Source organism: Mus musculus, chromosome 4 (genome assembly GCF_000001635.26).
Source record: "Mus musculus strain C57BL/6J chromosome 4, GRCm38.p6 C57BL/6J".
NCBI classification, from domain to species: Eukaryota; Metazoa; Chordata; class Mammalia; order Rodentia; family Muridae; genus Mus; species Mus musculus.
Genome location: NC_000070.6, coordinates 106,679,264 through 106,702,061, shown reverse-complemented (window position 1 = coordinate 106,702,061; position 22,798 = coordinate 106,679,264). Strand labels below are relative to the sequence as shown.

Below are 22,798 nucleotides of genomic sequence, written 5' to 3'. Positions count from 1 at the left end.
ACAGCCTTTCAGCCCAGCCTTTCTGTAAATAAATGAAACAGAGAAGTGACCACTTAGGATGGTTGTTTCTGAGTAGCTGTGGGATCATAGGCAAAAACTGTGCAAGAGGGGTGTGTGCTAATAGGGACAGACATGCCAGTCAGAGCCAAGAGTGGGGACTCTGAGGACCCACTCTAGAGCCTAATAAGTTAGCCATTATGGCTGTACTGCCCACCAGGGGGAACCTCCTCTCTCTCTCTCTCTCTCTCTCTCTCTCTCTCTCTCTCTCTCTCTCCCTCCCTCTCTCTCTCTCTCCCTCTCTCTCCCTCCCTCTCTCTCTCTCTCCCTCTCTCTCCCTCTCTCTCTCTCTCCCTCCCTCCCTCCCTCCTCTCCCCTCCTCTCCCACTCTCCTCCCTATGTGTGTGTGGGGAGGGGGAGAGGAAGATGGAGTGAGGGTGAGGTGTACTCATTATGTAGCTCAGGCTGGCCACGAACTCATAACAATCCTCCTGCCTCCTCCTTTCAGGTACTAGAATTACAATAGGGCATTTTCTCCCCTTCCTCCTCTTCTTCTACCTCCTCCTCCTTCCCCACTTCCCCCTCCTCTTCTTTTTCTTTCTCAGTGCTGGGCATCACACCCAGAGCCATGCTGTCTAAGTGCCCTACCACTGAGCCATATAGCCCCAGGGGGCTGCTTTTATACTCCACTAACAGTCACTAGATTCCCAGGGCTTGATGCCCTGCCTTGACTTGATGCCCCTTTCTGGGTCTGAGAGCCAGGTCCCCCTTCCCTTTTATACCCTACATGCCTCACTTTCTTCTTCCGGTCTCAGTCCTGGGTCTGGAAGCTAGCTTCCCAGGAGAGGAGGAAACTCAGGGGAATCACAAGTACCAGAATCTCCTACAGGAGCCTTGTTTTCTGCATCACTTCAGAGACTAGCTCAGCTACAAGGGTCATAGTCCCTGGGAAGCTGCACGCGGTAGCTGACCCATTGGTTCTTACAGTTAATTGATAGTTCCTCCTAATCCAGATATGATGTACCAAGCAGCCATAAACATGACCACTTTTTTTTTAACCATAAGCAACGTTGCCTAGCAACATAGTTGAAATACTATCTTTATTGGGTTTCCAGGGAAACGGAGCTGGGAAGTGAGTGGAAGGTTCAAATGCTCCTGCATTCAGGCAAAAGGTTTCATTAACTCTTTAGCTCACTGTCAGCTGCCCACAGCAGGAATCTCTCCTGGTGCTGCTTGCTTCTCCTGTGTGGATAGCTATCTGCAAAGGGCCAGGAGTTGCAATTCCTGGGAGTCTGTGATAAGGGCAAGACCCAGGTCCCAAAGGGCTCTGTGGCTTCAACTCTGGCTCCTAGGAGGCAGCTTTAGAGGCGTTGGACGCAGTCACATCTTGCAGCTTGTTAGTAGTAGCAGCATCTTGGACTGATGGTTTTTACCTCCCAGAGCCTCCATTCTGCCTCTGTAAAATGGGAATAATGTTCTCTAGAGAAGGTGGTGACTTTAAGCATTTGTAAGTGTCTGCATCCGTATCCGCAGTGATTTGCTTAGTGTTGGCCTGGTGCGTGATGTCCACTCTAATGAGTACTTGCTGAAATAATACAGGAGAACAAAGTACCCGGTCTGAGACCTGGAAATAAGGTTTTCAATCACTGTCAACTTCCTGCCTCGTGGAGAGTGTTTTCGGGATCATTCCTTGTGGGCATGCTCACGAATACCACATCATTGGCACTGCACCCAGCCCTGAAACCATTTGGTGTCAGGTGGCCCCCGCCCTAGGCAGTGCTATCCTCTTTCCTCCTTAGCAATGGGGCAGAGATGTGGAGGCAGCTGATACTTCGAAAGCCCAGCTGTGACGTCAGAGACCTGCTGGATCTGCTCCTGACTAGCCTGAAGGAGAAGCCTGTAACCAAGAAGGGTCGAGCCTCCATTGTGCCCCTAGCGGTGAGAACCGGACACCCTGCCTTCCTTCCCTTTCACCTCACTCAGCACACCTGCTTGCTTGTAGGGCCCCGTCTGCCAGAGGGGGTAGGAGCCATGCTTTTCTAGGCTGGATTAGAGAATCAGCCTCAGTCTCTCAGAGCAATAAAAGAGGCTCCAGCCAGAAGCACTGGGAGGATGGACTGGATCAAGCCACTGGCCTCCCCTCCCCTCCCAGGCAGCCAGTGGTCTGTGTGAGCTCCTGTCCGTCAACAGCTGTGTGGGCCGGGTGAGGCGCATCTACCCTCAGCTGCTCCTGGCCCTGCTCATTCAGGTCCATTATCACATTGGCCTCAACCTACCCAGCCGTATGGCTCCTCGAAAGGATTCCAAGGATGACACGCAGCCTCCTCTCTTCATACCTGTACGGTAGGCCCCATCATCTCTAAATCCTGCTGTCCTTGCGGTGGGGAGGGTCCCCTCAGCAAAGGACCCTCAAACATCTCATGTATAGACATTAATTCTAGAACCAGAAGAGGATCTAGAACTAAATAGAATCTCCTGTAGCCCAGGCTGGCCCCAAGATTGCCCAGAGGCTAAGGATGACCTTGAGCTTGGAATCCTCCTGTCTCCATCTCCCAGACACTGGGATTATAGGCACGCACCCTATGGATCAAACCTAGGGCTCTGTTCATTTTGGATACACATTCTCTACCAACTGAGCTATCCTACCCCCTTCCCCCAACCCCCACCCCCCACACCAGAAACACATGTTATAGAAGCCACACTACACTTCCGTGACTAGTTCTCGACCCCCTTTCTGTATCCCATCACCCTGCTCAAATGGTGTGAAGGAATTGTTGTATTGTGTGTGTATCCAGGCCCACCAATGTTCTTAATTATTCATCGGAATATAATGTATGCACACCGGGGGAAAAGGGACGTGAAAATTAACTAACTGTCCCTTTCCTGACTTTACCCCAGATACCTTCCCAGAAGACAAGCAGATTTTTTTTTTAATGCCCATTCAAGGGTAGTTAGTGTAGATGAGCCACAAGGGTTTATATCCTTTTACACAAGTGCTAGCCTATGGCACAGGTGCACATTCGCTTCTAACATGTATGAAGTCTTAGACACCTCCATACCTACAGCTGCCGAGCATCCTTACGTACAGAAACCCAGCTACTGGAATGTGTGCAGCCCTCTTCCTGATGCGAGCACCACTCTTGCTGTTTGCAATTGCAGACAACACTGACAAGTGCTTGCTCATGTGACCGCGTGTAATTGTATGTGTAGGGCGGACTCCTGGGGGAGGGGGAGCACCAGCGGGCTTCTGCAGGGCAATACCAAAACGGTGCAGAACTGCAGGATGGAAAACATTCTTGACCAGTATGATGAAAACGTAAACACAGGGCCAGTGAGCTGCTCTGCAGATGAAGGTGCTGCTGCCAAGCCAGAGTTTCAGCTTCATGACCCACATGGTGCTCCCACCAGAAGAGAACTGTTTCTTACAAGTTCTCTGACCTCTGAATGCATGCTGTGGCACACATCCACATGTGCACACACACACACACACACACACACACACACACATATATATATATACATATATATATATATATATATATATAGAGAGAGAGAGAGAGAGAGAGAGACAGACAGACAGACAGAGAGGCAGAGAGAGACAGAGAAATTAAATAAAATGTAATAATTCCTGTCCCATTTGCTAGTGTGCACAGAGGAAACTGTCACCAGTGGTCATGGCCTGTGCCAGTGCTTACATCCCCACATCTGTTCTAGGGCAGTGCATTGCAGAACATTTCTGTCTTTGCTACTCTGTGTTGCAAAAGATGAATTTGTTTGTTTGTTTGTTTTGAGACAAAGTCTAAAAGGAGTCATGATTCTCCAGCCTCACATCCTGAGTGCTGGGGTGGTAGGGCTCTACTACCACACCTGATGTGCTGCATGCTGGTGTTTGTGTGTGTGTGAGTGTGTGTGTGCATGTGTGTACATGTGTGTGTGTATGTGTGTGCACCTGTGCATGTGTGTGTGCATGTGTGTACATGTGTGTGTGCATGTGTGTGTGCATGTGTGTACATGTGTGTATATGTGTGTGCACCTGTGCATGCATGTGTGTGTGCATGTGTATGTGTGTGTGCATGTGTATGTGTGTGTGCATGTGTGTTTGTGTGTGTGTCTATGCTGGGGTTTTAGTTTTCATTTCTCTCATTTGAATAGAGCCGAGATTTAAATGGCATTTGTACTCCCATTTATGTGAGCAAGTTGCCCTTGCCTTTTGTCCATTCATATAGGACTGTTGGGGATTATTTTTTTAGTAATTTATTTTTTTAATTAATTTTTTCACTTCTCCTAATAATTTATAAAAACTCATTGTATTAAAAAATCATCTCTGTTTATATTAAATTGTTCACTTAACCTGTGATCTTTCTTTCCTTTTCTTTTGTCATTCAAAAAGTTAAATGTTTTGCATGGTGGGCTCATCAGTTTCCCTTTCTTGTCCCTCTGTGTATTGAACTCACAGAAGCATATTTAGATGGGCAAAGGACAAGCTGCGTGCAGCTGGAGGCCTTATATGGAGACCTATCTATCTATCTATCTATCTATCTATCTATCTATCTATCTATCTATTATTTATGCTCTGGTTTTGGTATCTAACTTCTTGGCAGGTCTTTTCCTGCCCTCTAAGAGCTAGGTGGCTGATTTCCGCCTAACTGTTGTGAGAACTAAAGCCTGACACTCCACTAGAGAGACACCCACCATCTATGTGCCTGATTTCAGCTCCCCACACCCCCTGTGCTCCCAGGGCTGTTAGGTTCCTGGGAAACTGAGCAAGACTGGAAGAGGTGCTGCAGCCACAGGAGGAGGAGGAGGACAGAGGGAAGCCTCCTGTCCTTGGAGTGGGGAAGGTCATAACCTCCAAGAGAGAGGTCTTATCTCAGCTAAGATACAGAGCCACTGGAAGGAAGCCAGAGTGCCTACCTACCCGACCCATAGCCATGGTGACAGTCCACCCTCCCCACAGACCAGGGACAGCTCTCCTATCCATAGTCCAATGCCAGCTCACCCTTTCCACAGCACAGGACATCCCACCCAACCTACAACACGGTATCGACTCACCCATGATCCAGTTACAGCCCATCTTACCATAGCATGGGAACAGCACACCCTACCTTCAACACAGCCACCACCTGCGAGGTAGCGAAAGCAGAGGAGTCAAATGCCAGGCTGATGGGACCGAAGAGCCCCAAGATGGTGCCTGGATGTAGAGTAGTGACCCCAAAGATACATCCACCTGGAACCTGTAACTGACCTGATTTGGAAGATCAGTCTTTAAGGTTGAAGTTACTCTAAGGAAGTGAACTTGCATTAACTAGGTGGGTCCCAAATTCCATGCCAAGGTCCTTGTGAGAGAGATGCTTGGATATGGACAGTGGGCAGCTTTGGAGAAGAGAGAAGATGTGGTCTTTCTCCAAGCAAGGAAACTGGTGCATGAAGCAACGGGCCTTCTCTTAGAATCAAGGAAGCACAGGCCCTGTGTATTTGAAAGTACTCCATCACATGCCCTGCCTTTGACATCTTGAGACAGGGTCTCACTTTGTCGTTCTGGCTGTCTTTGTCTTTGGTTCTTCTGCCTCTCCTTCCTGAGTGCTGGCTTTAAATTTGTCTTAAATCCCCAAAACTAGCAACCCCCAGCGCCATGGGAGTTATATCTACAAGGCAGCGGGAACTCTTCAAGTCAATGTCTTGGTTTCTGGGGAGTGATTCCATCCATTCTCTATTAACAGTTTATAATCACAGTTACGAGCCTTTGGTGATGTTTTGGTCAATGAAAGGCTGCGTGCGTCTATTGGTGGTGTGTTTAACACTCTAGCTGGTGGTGGGACCTGGGAGACTGGAGCCGATAAATGAGGTGGACTAAAATCTCATGCAATAGCCAGCTTTATTCAGAGCATCAGACAGTTTCTACTCTGAAGGTTAAGAAAGATTCACATGAGTAAAGTACTCGTGAGTTCAGGCTATATGCAATCACAAAGACAAGCTGCACATTTCCCACAGAGGCTTATCCAGGACAATTTAAACATTTACTTAATTTAAACATCAGCAACCAATAATGAGCAGTCTGAAGTAAACTCACTCCAATCTGCTATACACATGGGAAGAGCATGAAAACACACTCCAAGAATAATTCCATGTTCTGAAGAAACGGAGGTCACAGGACTCCTGAGCACTTGACATTCTCCTCACTCAGACGACTGTATTCTTGGACCATGCGCCAGCACCAGTGGTTCCCCTAAGACTGAAGAAGAGCCCATGTGTTGCAGGCAGCACCATATATTCTAGAATGAGCATACACCACGGTGCTCACACAAGGCTACCACCTCTAGAAGCCTTTCTCAGAATGTAGTCCATCAGTGTATGGCCCGTGGCTTCCCACCTAACGTGACAATAGGCCGGGTTAGACATCCAGTTGGTTTTTAACAGGCAGCAGCAACTTCGAGGCTCCCGGAGCTCACTTGGAACCTCTGCGCTCTGCTCAGTTGCCTGGGTGTGACAACTTCCCAGGGTCTTCTACTAGGCATCCAGGTGGGAGGCATATGTGAAGGGTCCTGAGGCAGAGGGACTCAGGCATTGGCAGGAGACTGAGTGCCCAGGAGGGCTGACAGGACTGTCTCATAGGCTACTAAGACAGTCATGGCTTAATGGGGAGTGGAGGAGGGGAGAGGCAAGACATAGGATGCCCAGGAAGCTTGGTCGGCCAGTTAGCTCCTCCAATAAGCAAGTCCTCGGAAAGGGAGGATGGAAGGGGATTTTGCTTCTGTTTCTTTTCATGTTCTGAGAGCAATGTGTTCCTTGTAAGGAGTCATCCTCTGTGGACTCAGTGCCCACTGCTAACAGTAGTGTGGTGGAGGGAAGCTCATGGGGATCGATGGTGGCATCGACAAGTGGGGCCGAGCAGGAGGCACACCGTGGACAGCAGACTTTACTCCCTTGTCTTGGCAGCTGGATGGTGAAGGTGGTGAAGACCCTGCTGCTGAAAATGGGCTGTTCTTACGAGTCCGCATTTCTGGAGGAGCAGGGCGGTTGGGAACTCATGGGCCAGGCAGAGAGCCACTACCGGGGAGTGTCCCTGCTGGCAAGGTGAGGTGCAGCACCTCAGTGGGGTAGGGTGGGGCAGCCTGGGGCGGGATGGACCCTCCAGATCTCCAAACAGACCCAGGCTTAGCATCTATGAGCTATGGCTTTCTTCCTCTTATCTCTTCTCTGTAGCTCGGTGAATACTCTTCTCTCAGTAGGGGGACACCACCAGTGTGAAAAATGACAGCCACTCTTGGGAGGCAAACTTGGTTGTAATGTTTCCTTGAGTTCACAGATGCCTGAAATGATGTAGTTAGCTCCTCTTTTTGGCCTGGTGAGATGGCTCAGTGGGTAGACACTTGCTGTCAAGGCTGCCAACCTTAGAGTTCAGTTCCCTGGACCCACGTGATGGAAGGCAAAACCCAACTCTCACTAGTGTCCTCTGACCTCCACATGAACATTGTGGTATGCACACCCACTCACGTACACATGCACGCCCACTCACACGAGTGAGCTGGTGTGAAAGGCTTGGGGTGGGTGTCACAGCAGGGTTTGCAGTGTCACCGTCAGACCTCCAGTGACCAGCTTTGTTGGACTGGGACCATAGAGTCTGCTCCTCTCTAGGGCCATGGTTCACTACTCCTGCCAGGAGCTGTGTCGCATCCTCTACCTGCTCATCCCGCTCTTGGAGAGAGGTGACGAGAGACACAAGATCACAGCCACCGCCTTCTTTGTGGAGGTACATCCCAGGGCCCTGAGCGCGGTGAGGGTTAGTCGGGTTAGTCAGGGCCTTGAGCCACCGCACACTCATTTCTCCTGGGAAACAGCACTTGACAGTCTCCAAAGCCTTTCCAGGGCCGTCATTTCTCTTCAATAGGAAGGCTCTGTCGGTCTGTCTCCCGGGTCTCCTCCTTTCCACCCTTGCATCCCACTCTTCCAGTCTCCCCCAAAACCCCAGGCACCCATTAACCTCTGCTGAGTACCACCATGTGTCATGTGTATAAATCTGAACTCGACTCCACCCTGGCCTTGAGGTGCTCTCAGTATGGCAGGGAAGACAGAGAACGTCTGGTTATAATGTGGGGTGCCAAAGTCTGACTTGCAGTAAGCCGAGTGCAAATCATGGAGACTTAGAGACTGGAGGGAGGGCCCTCAAGGGGAGTGCTGTGAGGGGAACACGACATAATCAGAGTTAGTGTGGCAGGAAGTGCTGCTAGTGTGACAGGTTCAGGAGGCCAGTCAGGAGTTGGGAAGGCCAGCTGCAGAAGGGCTGATGCACACGCACAGGAATGGCAACCATTTGTGTTTATTGAGCACTTGCTACCCTCCTGCTTGCTCTTAGAGCTTTCCACTAATTGTCTAATTGCCTCCTCCCTGTATTTTATCCTCCCTCCAATCTCATAACTTAGATGCCAGTCCATGGCTCGATTCAGAGGAGGCAACTGAGGCCCAGTCTCTTCCCAAAGGTCCAAATGACAGATCCAGGGTTCAAATCCACACTCTTCCATGCCTCTCTCTCTTCCTTCATTTATTGTGGTTAAATCCAATCCAGCATGGACTACATACAGAGTGAGACCTTGTCTCAAAAACTAACTTAGTTACCAATGCTGTGTGGGAGATGTGGCTCCCTGGGAGAGGGCTTGTTTGGCACATGTGAGGCCCTGGGTCTGATTTCCAACCTTGTAAGTAAAAGAGATAGAAGCTGTTTTTCTGTGTCTCAGGCCTGGTTCACAGCTTGGTGTACAGCAGGCCTGCGTAGCTTATGTGGACGCACAGAAGCCAGCTCTGGTGTGAGGCTAGCATTGGTGTGGTCCTTCCTCCCTGCCCTCTCCTCTGATTAGCTGGTGATTCTACCCACCTCACTGGCTTCTCTTTTCCCCAGTACTCCCATCTCCTAGACATGGCTCTCCATTGGTGGCAGTGGTTGTCAGCCACGGAGATAGAGAGGTAGCGAGAAGCAAATCCTATTGGCTGCAGAAGGAAGGGAGGATGTGAGGCAGTGAATGGGTGCTGATGGTGGCACTACCCCCTACCCCGCTCAATGGGGATACAGAAAAGGAGCAGTCCTCAGAAGGGGAGAAGCCAAACTCTGTGTTGGATTTGACTTGTCTAACAAACACATGTTCCAACCCAAGGCTTAGGCTGAGTGACGGCTCAAAGAGAATTGGCTGGGTGTTTTCATCCTATAGGAAGTCCGTAGATGTCTACAGAGATGGGAGGGCAGACTGAGCACTGGGCTTCCTAATTGCTAACTCAAGGATATGCCCAGGGTTCCTGGGACTCAGAGAAGAGTGTTGAACCTGGAGCTGAGTTTTGAAAAGAGCCATGCAAGGTGTGGGAGTGAGAGTAGACATGGCTGCCGTAGCGTAAACGGGTCCTGATAGCTGAGGAGGGATGAACTGGCCTGGTCATTGAGTTAAGGTGGAAGATAGTGGGTTAGAGTAGATGTGTGGACAGCAGGGTGTACAAAGAATGAGGGAGGCCAGAGGGGCAGGTGGGGCCAGGAGCCAGGTGATGGGGAGGTGAAAGAGAGAGAGAGAGAGAGAGAGAGAGAGAGAGAGAGAGCGCTTGGAGTCCTGAGGAGACAGTGGGCCATGCACCTCTCAGCTCTGTAGTCATGCTGTCTGCTCTCTCAGCTGTTCCGCATGGAGCAGGTACGTCGCATCCCTGAGGAATACTCCCTGGGGCGGATGGTGGAAGGCCTGAGCCACCGTGACCCCATCATGAATGTGCTGTCCATTCGGGGCCTGGTCATCCTGGCATGCAAGTCTGAGAAGGTGGGTGAGTGGAGGGTTGAAGAAGCTCTGCCTGGGCTGGAAAGAGGCAGGGTTCCGCTGTTAGAGTGCCTCAGATACTGGTAACTGGAATCCGAGCCTATATCTGTCTACCCTAAGTGGTCCCTTCTATAAAATAAATTTGCCATCACAATCCTATGTATTGTATTGTTTTTTCAACATTTCCTGATCTAGATTTTGCACAGTGTCCCTACAGGCAATGTGTAGAATGGCAGGAGTTACTCTTCCCTTACACATCAGGAGACAAAAGTCTGGAAGGGCGGTTTAAGCTTAGCCTTGTAGAAGCTGCCCATTTTCCTCTACTAGGTACCCCTGCAGCTGGGATGAAGGGGTAACATGGACTCAGATGGCTAACTTGTGACGTAGGGTATCATCCACCGGGGCCAGTGGAGGGGATAAGCCTCCAGCAACCCAGCAGGAGGGAATCGGGGAGACCCAACAAGGCTTCGGGGAACAACCAGAGGTCGAGGGAGTTCAGAACAGATAGCAAGGTACAGGAGGCTAGCTCTCCTATCTGCTGGCCCAGGCAAGCAGAGCACGCTCCTCTGTGCTTCTGTCCCACAGATGGCCAAGGTGCAGAGCCTGCTGCCATCCATGGTGAAGAGCCTGAAGAACATGGATGGAATGCTAGTGGTGGAGGCTGTCCATGACCTCAAGAGAATCTTCAAGGGGCAGGGCAAGAAGCTAACGGACAGTGCAGTCTATGTGGAGATGCTGCAGATCCTGCTGCCCCACTTCACTGACGTAAGGCATCGGGAGTGGGGGCGGGAGGGTCTGTCATTACCTTGGTTGCAGTATTGCCCCGTCTAACCCACCACAAATGGGGCCTGGGTAGAGCTAGCCCAGACCAGAGGAAAGGACACCTCAATCCGGCTGCTTCTCCAGGAGGGAGCTCCTTGGTGATGCTTTCCCAGAGAAGGCAGACTTCTAGCCACTGGGTAGCCTAATGGTGAGCACCTAACTTAGACTCAGTGGGGAGGGAGCTAGCTCAGGTCAGTCCTACCAGGCGGCCTGGGCTCTCCTCTGTCTTTGTGTCAAGAAGGTCCTATGGCTGAGAGAAAGGAAGGCTGTGGTACTTCCTCCTGGATGAGGGGGACCCCACCCCACCGGAGCCTCCTGTTTGTCTCAGGCAAGAGAAATGGTGCGGGCTTCCTGCATCAATGTATACGGAAAAGTGGTGAAGAAGCTCCAGACACCCCGCACCCAAGCCATGGAGGAGCAGCTGACCAGCACGCTGATGCCCTTGCTCTTCATCATACAGGAGGGCAATGCCAAAGTGAGCCAGGTGAGAGCAGTACCCTGCTGTCAGGCCCTGAAGGGCACCTCCTTTATAGGACCAAGCCAGGACTGGGGGCAGTCTGTGGGAAGCTGTTATTTATGTCCATCCGCATGTGTTTTCTAGAGGCATCTTGGACAAAACCCCCTTCAAGTAGCTAACTTCACCCGTAGTTTTCTTTTCTTCATTTACTATGTATGTATGTATGTATGTATGTATACATGTATGTATGTATGTATGTATGTATGTATGTATGTATGATGTATGTATTTGCAATACTTAGTTAGGCTTCGTGCATGTAAGACCAGCACTACCACTGAGCTCCTGTTTGCAACTTTCAAATAGGAATTGGTTTCCCAAAACTCAACTAAAGAAATTGTGTGTGTGTGTGTGTGTGTGTGTGTGTGTGTGTGTGTGTGTGTGGAGTAGGAGTAGGAGTAGGAGTAGGAGTAGGAGTAGTTTTCTCTTCTTAGAGTTACATGGGCTCAGGGGCCTGAGCTCAGGTTGCCAGGGTTGAGTGGTAAGCGTCTTTACCCACTGAGCCATCTCATCAGCCCCTAAATCCAGTTTTAAAAGCATTTTCCTCAGGACATCCGCTGACCTGAAATTCTACCCTGCTGGTAATTTCTTCCTGTTGGTCTGCAGAAATGTGTGAAGACCCTGGTCTGCTGCTCTTCCTTCATGAACTGGGAGTTGCCAAAAAAGGCTTACAGCCAGAAGCCCTGGGACAACCAGCAACTGACAGTGACCAAAATTTGCAAGTATCTTGTGAGTGCTTCCTCTGTATTCACTGACTCTATGAGGGGTTGGAATCCTTGCTTCACACTCTGACTGGCGGTTCTACAAGCCGTTGGGTCTTGAGCATCTGTCTCCATCTCTCACTTCTCGTCTAGATTCCCTGTCCTCTGAATCACTATATAACGCCAATGGCTACCAAGCTGCTGAAGATCTATCTATCTATCTATCTATCTATCTATCTATCTATCTATCTATCTATCTATCTATCTATCTATCTATCATCTACCTATCCATCTATTATCTATCTATCCATCCATCCATCTATCCATCCATCTGTTATCTATCTATCTGTCTATCTATCTATCTATCTATCTATCTATCTATCATCTATATCCATCAATCTTCTATCATCTACCCATTATCTATCATCTTTTATATATCATCTATATCTATCCATTATCTATATTCTATCTATCTATCTATCTGTCTGTCTGTCTGTCTGTCTGTCTACCTATCTATAATCTATTTTTACTCTCTCAGTACTCCCCCCAAGCCCTGTGTGTGTGTGTGTATGTGTGTATGTGTGTGTGTGTGTGTGTGTGTGTGTGTGTGTGTGTGTGTGTGTGTGTGTAGGTAGGGACTGAATCCGTGACCTCATGCATGCTAGGCAGGTGCTCTATCACTGAGTTACAGCTCCAGCCCAGCTGTACTGTATCTTCTGCCTAAAGTGTCTCCCCTTTCTTTTCCTTTTTTAAACATTTTATTTTATTTTTGAGACAAGGTTTCTCTGTGTAGCCCTGGCTGTCCTGGAACTCCCTCTATAGACTAAGCTAATCTCAAACTGACAAAGATCTATCTGCTTCTGCCTCCCAAGTGCTGGGATTAAAGGTGTGCACCGCCAATGCCTGGCTTTTTTAAAACTTTGAGATATGGTTTTACTATGTATCTCAACCTGGCCTGGAACTCGCTATGTAGACCAGGCTGGCCTTAATTCACAGTGATTCTTCTGTCTCATTGTCCTGAGTGCTGGGATTATAGATATATGCCACCATGCCTGACTTCTGGCTCCCTTTTCTGCACTAGAAATTCCCATGCAGTGTTCTAGTGACAGGAGTCTTATCAGGATGTCCACAGGGTGGGGACTCTGGGGGAGGGGGCTGGGGGTGCTGGAAATGCTGAGTGCTTTCACTGACCCTGCAGATTTGCAGTGGCCCCAGAATGGCTTGGGAAGTGCTCTGTGCTGAGGACCAGCATTTGTGGTCATTGAACTCTATATTGCCCAGTGATCTCTGAAGTAGCTAAGCAGGAAGTAAGCCATGTACGCTGTGAAGGTGTCACTGTGTGGGTCATAGAGCATCTGGGGGAGGGGTGCTGTCTATCCCCACTGTCCCCTCCCTGTTGTCATGGACGTGGGAAATTACAGGAGGAGACCAGTTTAGGAAGCAGTCCTGATGACCTTGGCCCCTGTGGAGGAAAGAGGAGGGGAGCAGGAAGGGAAAGATAAGGGAGGGGAAGGGAAGAGAGGGCAGGGTGCAGGCAGCAGATGATAATGTGGAGCTATAATAGGGTTGCAGGGAGTTCTCAGACAATCCTCTACTGATTTTATTTCAACCTGGAGCCAGAGACCAGGGCTCAGGTCATTTTTTGTTTTGTCGTTGAGATGGGGGTCTCAACTCTGATTGTACAGGCAGGCCTTGAACTCTTCAGAGTTGAGTGATCCTCTTTCTTAGCTTTCTAGACAGCTGGGGCCACAGGCATGGACCCCTGCATGGCTGTGGTTAGTTAAATATTTATACTTCAAGATCCATCTGGAACTGGGTCCCAGGCATGACAAAAAGGGACATGACCTTGGCCCAGGCAGTTTTCAGCCCCCAGCTGCATCCATAGCCTGGGAATGAAGCCTTCCCATCTAAAATGAGACCTGGGTGGCTACCAACCCAACATGAATGTAACCAGCACCCACTGTCTTCCCTCACTTTACAGAGGGAACAGGAAGTGCCAAAGAACTGTTCGCTAAGAAAATTAATTCATTTGCCTGCACTAGCTGGTCACCTTACAAAGGCCTCCGTGACATGGAAGTAGAGTTTTCCTGGGAGCCAGGAAAACCACACCTCATCAAAGGCAGGGGCAGAGAGTGAAGGCTTACCAATATGGATCCCTCTTGCCACAAGAAAAGCTAGAAACATATATATATATATATATATTAACAAGATATAAAGCTTTTTAAAAAAAATGAGCTTAGAGGGTTTTCGAGACAGCCGATAGATCAACTGGTAAAACACTGGTTTTGCAAACTCAAGGGCCTGAGTTCAAGCTGCCAGACCCCATGTAACAACAGACAAACACACAAACAACAGCAGCAGCTGCCTGGTGTGGTGATACACACTTGTATTCTTAGCACTGGGGAGGCAGAGACAGGAAGATAAACAGCTTAGCTTACCTGGCAAGCTCTGAGCCAATGAGAGACTTTGTCTCCCAAAACCTACAGGGAGAGCACCCAGAGGACAGCAGCAGCAGAGGCCATCCTTGGGCCTCCTTATACACGCACTGTGCACTGTCATGCCTGGCTTTTTTGCTCTCTTTTCTGTAATAGAATTTCCCAGGCAGTATTCCTAATGACACAAGTACCCCAGTACATGTCTGTGCACAGCCCCCCTCCCCATACATACTTTCACCCTTACACACGAACACAAAATAAAGCTCTGGGTTAAGCTGGGTGTAACCCTTGCACTTGAGAGGCTGAGAGGCAGGAGGACTGCTATGAGTTTGAAGCCACCTTGTGCTATAGAGTGAGACTCTGTCAGGAAAAAAAAATTATATAAAAAAATGGTGTTAGGCACTGCTCTGTAGACTCTTTGGGTTGTGACTATCAGTTTGTGACCTCTATGGCTGTTCCCTATGGAATCTCACTTTCTTCTTTGCTTGCCTGGCCATTAACAGCTCTGTTCACAAGAAAGTTAACTTCTCAGGCCGAGTATGGCTGCTCAATTAGAGTATCAGCCTACTAAGCATGAGACTCTCGGCTCAACCCTTAGCAACGTATAAGCCCAGCTTGGTGGTATATGTATGGTGGTGCATACAGTAAGCCAACTTGGGCTATGTGGAACCCTGTCTCAAAAAAAAAAATACAAGGAAGTTAACCTCTAGTTGTAGTTTTAAGAAGGAACCAGTGAATCAATTAAGTAATCAACTACAGTTCTCTCTTTTATTTATCTAACACAGTAGTTCTCAACTGTGATCCTTTAATACAGTTCCTCATGTTGTGGTGACACCAACCATAGAATTATTTTCATTGCTACTTCATTACTATAATTATGCTACTGTTATGAATCATAATATAAATATATGTGTTTTCCAATGGTCTTAGACGACCCCTGGGAAAGGGTCACTTGATCCCCAAAGGGTCAATGACCTACAGGTTGAGAACAGTTGATCTAGCAGTTTCTGGCCACCAGTCCTAATACAAGCTGTGAGGACTCTGAGCTGAGTGAGTTTCCATTATCTTGGAAGAGCTCCGTATATGACAGAGAAAAGGGGTGTAAATGCTTCCAAGCTAAGGTTCCAGGGACCATGGCTGAGGACACTTCCGAGCTAAGGTTCCAGGGACCATGGCTGAGGACACTTCCGAGCTAAGGTTCCAGGCTCCATGGCTGAGGACACTCCCGAGCTAAGGTTCCAGGCTCCATGGCTGAGGACACTCCCGAGCTAAGGTTCCAGGCTCCATGGCTGAGGACACTCCCAAGCTAAGGTTCCAGGCTCCATGGCTGAGGACACTCCCGAGCTAAGGTTCCAGGCTCCATGGCTGAGGACACTCCCGAGCTAAGGTTCCAGGCTCCATGGCTGAGGACACTTCCGAGCTAAGGTTCCAGGCTCCATGGCTGAGGACACTTCCGAGCTAAGGTTCCAGGCTCCATGGCTGAGGACACTCCCGAGCTAAGGTTCCAGGCTCCATGGCTGAGGACACTTCCGAGCTAAGGTTCCAGGCTCCATGGCTGAGGACACTCCCGAGCTAAGGTTCCAGGCTCCATGGCTGAGGACACTCCCGAGCTAAGGTTCCAGGCTCCATGGCTGAGGACACTTCCGAGCTAAGGTTCCAGGCTCCATGGCTGAGGACACTTCCGAGCTAAGGTTCCAGGCTCCATGGCTGAGGACACTCCCGAGCTAAGGTTCCAGGCTCCATGGCTGAGGACACTCCCGAGCTAAGGTTCCAGGCTCCATGGCTGAGGACACTCCCGAGCTAAGGTTCCAGGCTCCATGGCTGAGGACACTCCCGAGCTAAGGTTCCAGGCTCCATGGCTGAGGACACTTCCGAGCTAAGGTTCCAGGCTCCATGGCTGAGGACACTCCCGAGCTAAGGTTCCAGGCTCCATGGCTGAGGACACTCCCGAGCTAAGGTTCCAGGCTCCATGGCTGAGGACACTTCCGAGCTAAGGTTCCAGGCTCCATGGCTGAGGACACTTCCGAGCTAAGGTTCCAGGCTCCATGGCTGAGGACACTCCCGAGCTAAGGTTCCAGGCTCCATGGCTGAGGACACTCCCGAGCTAAGGTTCCAGGCTCCATGGCTGAGGACACTCCCGAGCTAAGGTTCCAGGCTCCATGGCTGAGGACACTCCCGAGCTAAGGTTCCAGGCTCCATGGCTGAGGACACTCCCGAGCTAAGGTTCCAGGCTCCATGGCTGAGGACACTCCCGAGCTAAGGTTCCAGGCTCCATGGCTGAGGACACTCCCGAGCTAAGGTTCCAGGCTCCATGGCTGAGGACACTCCCGAGCTAAGGTTCCAGGCTCCATGGCTGAGGACACTCCCAAGCTAAGGTTCCAGGCTCCATGGCTGAGGACACTTCCAAGCTAAGGTTCCAGGCTCCATGGCTGAGGACACTCCCGAGCTAAGGTTCCAGGCTCCATGGCTGAGGACACTCCCGAGCTAAGGTTCCAGGCTCCATGGCTGAGGACACTCCCGAGCTAAGGTTCCAGGCTCCATGGCTGAGGACACTTCCGAGCTAAGGTTCCAGGCTCCATGGCTGAGGACACTCCCGAGCTAAGGTTCCAGGCTCCATGGCTGAGGACACTCCCGAGCTAAGGTTCCAGGCTCCATGGCTGAGGACACTTCCAAGCTAAGGTTCCAGGCTCCATGGCTGAGGACACTCCCAAGCTAAGGTTCCAGGCTCCATGGCTGAGGACACTTCCGAGCTAAGGTTCCAGGCTCCATGGCTGAGGATGGGCAAGATGCTACAGAAGCTTGGATGAGTATTCCCTGAGGGTCATGGAAGGCTTCAGTGGGAGGTGACATCTGAACTGAGGCAGTTTATCAGGTGGAGAGGGGAGGGAGGGTGCTCTAAACAATAGCCATCCCTATACAGGGCGTAGAGCAGGCTGGGGCAGGCCATGTCCTTGCATCATTGAGTGTGACAGTGGAGGCAGAGAAGTGGAGACTTGGTAAGACTGTGAAGGCTTTGCCTACCACAGCTGGGAGTTCAGACCTCAGTCTTGGCCTGCAGAGGTTGTCAACAGGAAAGTAAGCCGCTTAGTTTTCTTTTGTTCCCAGGATCCTCTTAGCTGAATGACTGCTCCTAGTTCTATGCACCAGAGCCACTCTGGAGAGCTGTCAGGTTCTCTTTTACAAAGCATGCTTTGTCGTGCCAGTCATGCATCAATATTGGCATCCTAGCTCCCAGTGTCGGAGGATGCCTCACCTGGCTTTTAAGACTCCTCAATCCTCCAGCTTACCCCTCATTGTTCTACAGCTCCAACCTTTCATCCTGGCCAGCCCAGTTTCCCTTTGCCTGCAGTTCCCCATGCCATCTCTGGTGGGGAATCTGTACTGTGGGTCTTTTCCTCCATTTCACCAGGGAGATGGGTTGATAGGAGACCTGGGATGGCATGCCATTAGAAGTGATGATTGTAGCCGGGTGTGGTGGTGCACGCCTTTAATCCCAGCACTCGGGAGGCAGAGGCAGGCGGATTTCTGAGTTCGAGGCCAGCCTGGTCTACAGAGTGAGTTCCAGGACAGCCAGGGCTACCCAGAAAAACCCTGTCTCGACCCCCCCCCCCCAAAAAAGAAGTGATGATTGTGGTTGGATCAAAAGATAAAGTCTGGCCCCTGTGGGCCTTCTGGGCAAAGATGGGCAGTGGGGATGCTTAGGAGTCGGGGTCTATACAGTGCTTACAGGCAGAAGAGTTGCCCAAAGCTCTGCGGTAGTGGGCCCAGCACATTGGGGGTTTTCTCTTTGCTTTAGGTGAGCTCTCACCGAGACAACGTCTTCACTTTCCTCAACCAGAGCCTGGAGTATGCCAAGAATTCACGGGCTTCCCTCCGGAAGTCCTCTGTCATCTTCATAGGTAATCTGTTCTGGCATAACAAATCCTGTTACCAAGCCTCTCTGCCTGCGCTCCTGTTGGACTTTCCCACAATTCAAATATCTGGGGGAAAGATCAATTACAGATTCTCTTTGCTCAGGATTCTTCATAAGACCCTTCTGATGGCATCTGGGGCTGCCTCTCCCACCCCATGCTACTACATTCATTACATTATAATTTCATTCTCCCCTGTCCAAATAAACACTGTCTCTTCACCAGAGTCAGAGAGGCCTGGAGGGGGTGATGTCTGTAATACGACAATTCTTTTAGTATATGTTTTAAATTCATTTGCTCTTTCTCAAACTCCACCCACCTATCTACTCATCCATCCATCCATCCATCCATCCATCCATCCATCCACTACACTACCCCATCTTCCCCACCACAAAATCCACTTTCCCATCCTTTTATTTACCTGTCCACTCCTCTGTCCATCATCTACCCATCTATCTATCCATCTACTCATCCATCCATCTATCCACTCATTTTATCTACCTGTCTACCCCTCTGTTCATTGTCTGTCTATCTATCTATCTATCTATCTATCTATCTATCTATCTATCCATCCACCCATCCATCTACTTACCGACCCACTTGTTTGTACACCCCTCTCCATCCATCCATGCTCCCACCATCCCTTCATTGATTTGTTGAGCTGATGGAGTGGGTTGAAGTGGGATGTAGAGGAGTGGGGGGGGGGACGACCTGCTAACATGACCAATGCTGGGACAGAGGAGCAAAGCCTAGGACACATGGTGTATCTCCGAACTAAGGGGCTAGTCAGAAGCAGCTCCTCATATGCTGATTACTTTCAGTTTTGTTCCAAGCCAACTACTTTTAAAAACATTAATGTTTAACACCTAATGCCAAGGCCTGTGCTCACTTCTGCCTACAGTCAACTTCTGGAACAATGTAGAGTTTCTCCTTTATGACACAGACATCCTGTGAGGCTCAGGAGAACATTGCAAACACTTTGTCTAGAAAATGCATGTATACATAACTTTTGCGTATAAATTTAGAATCCTCAGAAACTTTCCCTCCCCTCCATCTTCCAAAATGGATACTAAATTAAGAAATTTATCAACTTGTGGAGAATAGATGCACAGTCGGGCCTGGGGATGCCGCTTAGTTACAGAGCACATGCTTGGCATACATTAAACCCTGAGATCAATCCTCAGACCTCAACATATGTAAATATGTGATTCCTAAACCAAAAGCAAAGTAAAAACCATTGTATACGGACCCAGCGTATGTAGACCCAGTGCATACAGATCCAGTGTTAAAGGGCCAGTGTATACAGACCTAGTTTTTACAGGCCCAGTGTACACAGACCCTGTGCATATAGACAGGAAACTCACGGAGACTCTGAGACACTCTAGGCAGGCACTAGGCTCAGCCTGGATCAGGGTCAGAGAGGACTTTGTGGAGAGCCACTTTCTGAAGGGAATATACAAAGATAAGTGGGAATTCCCCAGGAAAACAGAGGAATTAAGACCCAGTGGGAGGAACAGAGAATACCCCAGACCCAGATGCCATGGGAGGCAGGTACACAGAATAAGGACAGCAGGAGCTGAAGGTGTCCTATGGCTGATGCAGCATCATACCTGGAGTCTCAGACCCTGGAGGTCTCTAGCAGCTGGGCCTGGCATGTGCACAAGGCTGGCAGCTCAGATGCTCTGGGAAAGCTGGGGAGGGAGGCAGGACTTTTCCATGTCACAGACAAGGAGGCTAAGGCCCAGGCTAGGGTGACACTGACAGTCGGCTGCATCCTGGATCTGTGCTCTCCTTGCTTACTCCTGCCTGCTGGACCAAGACCTTTCTGGGCCTCCCGTTGAGAGTCATGATGAAGCCTGCCTTTCAGGCCCTCGTTTATGGGGCTGGAAGACGGCAGGCAGAGTCTCTGAGGTCATCTGGTCCAAGGGTGGGAGGAGCAGGTACCAAGGTGCCTTCACCTCTTGGATTATCCAGGGTCCCTGGTCCCCTGCATGGAGAACATGATGACAGAAGAGCGGCTGAATGAAGTGAAAGCTAGTAAGTCATCCTGGGTTGGGGGGATGCTGAGGGAGGGGGGATGCTGAGGGAGTGGGGGAATGCTGAGGGAGGGGGGATGCTGAGGGAGTGGGGGGATGCTGAGGGGGTGGGTGGATGCTGAGGGAGTGGGGGGGATGCTGAGGGAGTAGGGGATGCTGAGGGAGGGGGGATGCTGAGGGAGGGGGATGCTGAGGGAGTGGGGGGATGCTGAGGGAGTGGGGGGATGCTGAGGGAGTGGGGGGATGCTGAAGGAGTGGGGGATGCTGAGGGAGTAGGGGGATGCTGAGGGAGTGGGAATGCTGAGGGAGTGGGGATGCTGAGGGAGGGGGATGCTGAGGGAGTGGGGGGATGCTGAGGGAGTGGGGGGATGCTGAAGGAGTGGGGGATGCTGAGGGAGTAGGGGGATGCTGAGGGAGTGGGAATGCTGAGGGAGTGGGGATGCTGAGGGAGGGGGATGCTGAGGGAGTGGGGGGATGCTGAGGGAGTGGGGGGATGCTGAGGGAGTGGGGGGGATGTGAGAACCACAGTGGGTAACAGGAAAAGAATTGCTGTGTGTCAGGGCAAGGGTCTTCAGCTCACATCTGCTGTGCTAAGGCTTATCTACAGTGAGTGTAATGTTAACTACTATGGGGGTGATGTCACCCAGAGGCAAAATGCACAGCACCCTGGGGAGCTTGTAGCTTCATTAAGCAAATGAGGCTCAAAATCAAGGGCCAAAACCACTTAGTGCAGGGTGTGTGGTTTAAATGCTTAAGAGAGCACACTTTCACTTTGCAACCGAGACAGCTGATGGGAGGTAGGCTGGGGAAATCTAGGAAGGCTTCCTATACGAGGTGGAATTTTCATACAGGCTTTGAAAGATGTGACAATCTGAAGGTTTGGGAAGATGCTGCAGAAGGGTGTCTAAGCTAAGGCTAGGAGGTGGGAAGAAAGGATGAGTTCTGTCTAAACAATCGCTTCCTCTTCCTCCAACCCAGCTCTGGAGATCTTGAGACACGACCCAGAAGCCTCCGTGTGTATCTGCGCTGCCCAGGCCCAGGATCAAATTATGGCCACTTGCTGGCGGAACTCTTGGCCACTGCTGTATGGGGATTCATGGGTGTGTGACCCATCCAGTATGCACCGCTGGAGCCCCAGCTGTGAGAACCTGCCCACCTCCCACCAACGGCGCTCCTGGATCATGCAGGCATTGGCCTCCTGGAAGATGTCTCTGAAGCAGTGACATAAGCCCCAGCCAGGTCCCTGTAAACGCTATGTGGTCAACCTTTCCATCCAGATGGCTTCCTCACGAGAGTTCCCCCAGTCCCTGTGGAGCCCCCGTGGAGCCCCCCTGGAGCCCCCGTGGAACCCCCGTGGAGCCCCCGTAGAGCCCCTGCGGAGCCCTCACTCTGACAAGTCTGAGAAAAGAGCATGGCCCCCTTGTGCTGATTCACTTCACATTTACAGATGCGTGCGGTCTGTTTTGTTCACTTTATATAACGGGAGACTGAGGCTCAGAGTAGTTAAGTGCGTTGACCAAAGCCACTCAGGGGGTCACCTGGACATCTCAGTTTTCCCTTCCCTGGTGATAAGAGCAGAAGGGTGATGATTTGGGTGGCTCTTGGGGAAAGGGAGTGAGGCGACTTCCCACCTATGACGTCATGCATATTCGGGAACCCTGGTCGCCGAGTCTCACCCTTGACTCGTCATCCGGTTTGCCTAACACTAATGCAAAAATATCCAGAGACATATTTGGTGTTGCCACCTGACAGTGTCAATGTTACTAACAGCTGTTGGGTAAAGAGCGGGTGTCAGGCACACTGTTAAATGCCTTACAGGACATTACAGGCAGGACAGCCCCCACATCCAAATGGTTCCCGGGTTGAAATTTTTCAGAGATGAGCTCAGCGGGAAGCATGGGGACTGTGGTATCCAGAGGTTGTGTGTGTCCGCTGGAATGACTTGCCAGACAAGAGACTTCTCAAGGAGGTTTGGAAAGATGACCACATCTGGTCATCTGTGGGTGCAAAGGTACCCTCAGGTACATGGGACCCTCTTCAAAGTCCCAGTGAGAGGGAACCTGGAAAAAGAGGAGAGATGCAAGGGCCAGGTCCTAAGGCCATGGAGACTGCTGAGGAGGTAGGGGCAGTGGGGAGGCATGGTGGGGGTGCTGAGAAGAGAGATATATGAGCAGATGTCAACTTCAGAAAACTCTTCGTGGGATGTAGGGACCCCGGGGCAAGGCTGGTGGGGCGAAAGATCAATGCAGCTGTACTGAACAAGAACCTGTTACTAGTCAGTAGTGGTGAATGTGTCAATAATCACAGCCCAAGGATTCTACCTGTGGGCATACATCTCGGGGTAATTTTCCCATGGGCCTATGGGGGTATCTGTGAAGACCTCTGTTGTTGTAGTATCCATGAGGTGAGCAGGCAGGCTGGGCACCCATCCTTGTAGGGTAAGCCACATGGAGTTTCACATGTAGTTATAGGTTGTAGGGGTGTATGGGGACCTCAAACCTTGTGCTGCGTGAAGAAAAAAAAAGTATTTGTATGCTCAAAAGTTTTGTTTTGTTTGAAATAGGGTCTTGCTATATAGTCTAGACTGGTCTTGAACT

At 50.4% G+C, this 22,798-nt stretch overlaps 1 protein-coding gene across 8 annotated transcripts in view; it reads left to right on the top strand.

The window, feature by feature from the left end:
* The window catches only part of Mroh7 (maestro heat-like repeat family member 7), a 56,118-nt gene extending 34,473 nt beyond the window's left edge, over positions 1-21,645 (top strand). For 5 of the 8 annotated variants that reach the window (XM_011240561.3, XM_011240562.2, XM_011240564.1 and 2 more), the window contains exons 14-24: positions 1,797-1,935; positions 2,150-2,340; positions 6,934-7,071; positions 7,633-7,747; positions 9,645-9,785; positions 10,368-10,547; positions 10,933-11,088; positions 11,725-11,847; positions 18,051-18,153; positions 20,140-20,202; positions 21,180-21,645. In XM_011240561.3, coding sequence (XP_011238863.1) covers positions 1,797-1,935; positions 2,150-2,340; positions 6,934-7,071; positions 7,633-7,747; positions 9,645-9,785; positions 10,368-10,547; positions 10,933-11,088; positions 11,725-11,847; positions 18,051-18,153; positions 20,140-20,202; positions 21,180-21,424 — 1,594 coding nt within the window. In that variant the 3' untranslated portion in view covers positions 21,425-21,645. Of the gene's footprint in view, positions 1-1,796; positions 1,936-2,149; positions 2,341-6,933; positions 7,072-7,632; positions 7,748-9,644; positions 9,786-10,367; positions 10,548-10,932; positions 11,089-11,724; positions 11,848-18,050; positions 18,154-20,139; positions 20,203-21,179 lie in introns of those variants that run through there. The other 3 variants (XM_011240563.1, XM_011240565.1, XM_011240566.3) reach the window with 3 other exon arrangements.
* The last annotated feature ends 1,153 nt before the right edge of the window (positions 21,646-22,798 follow it).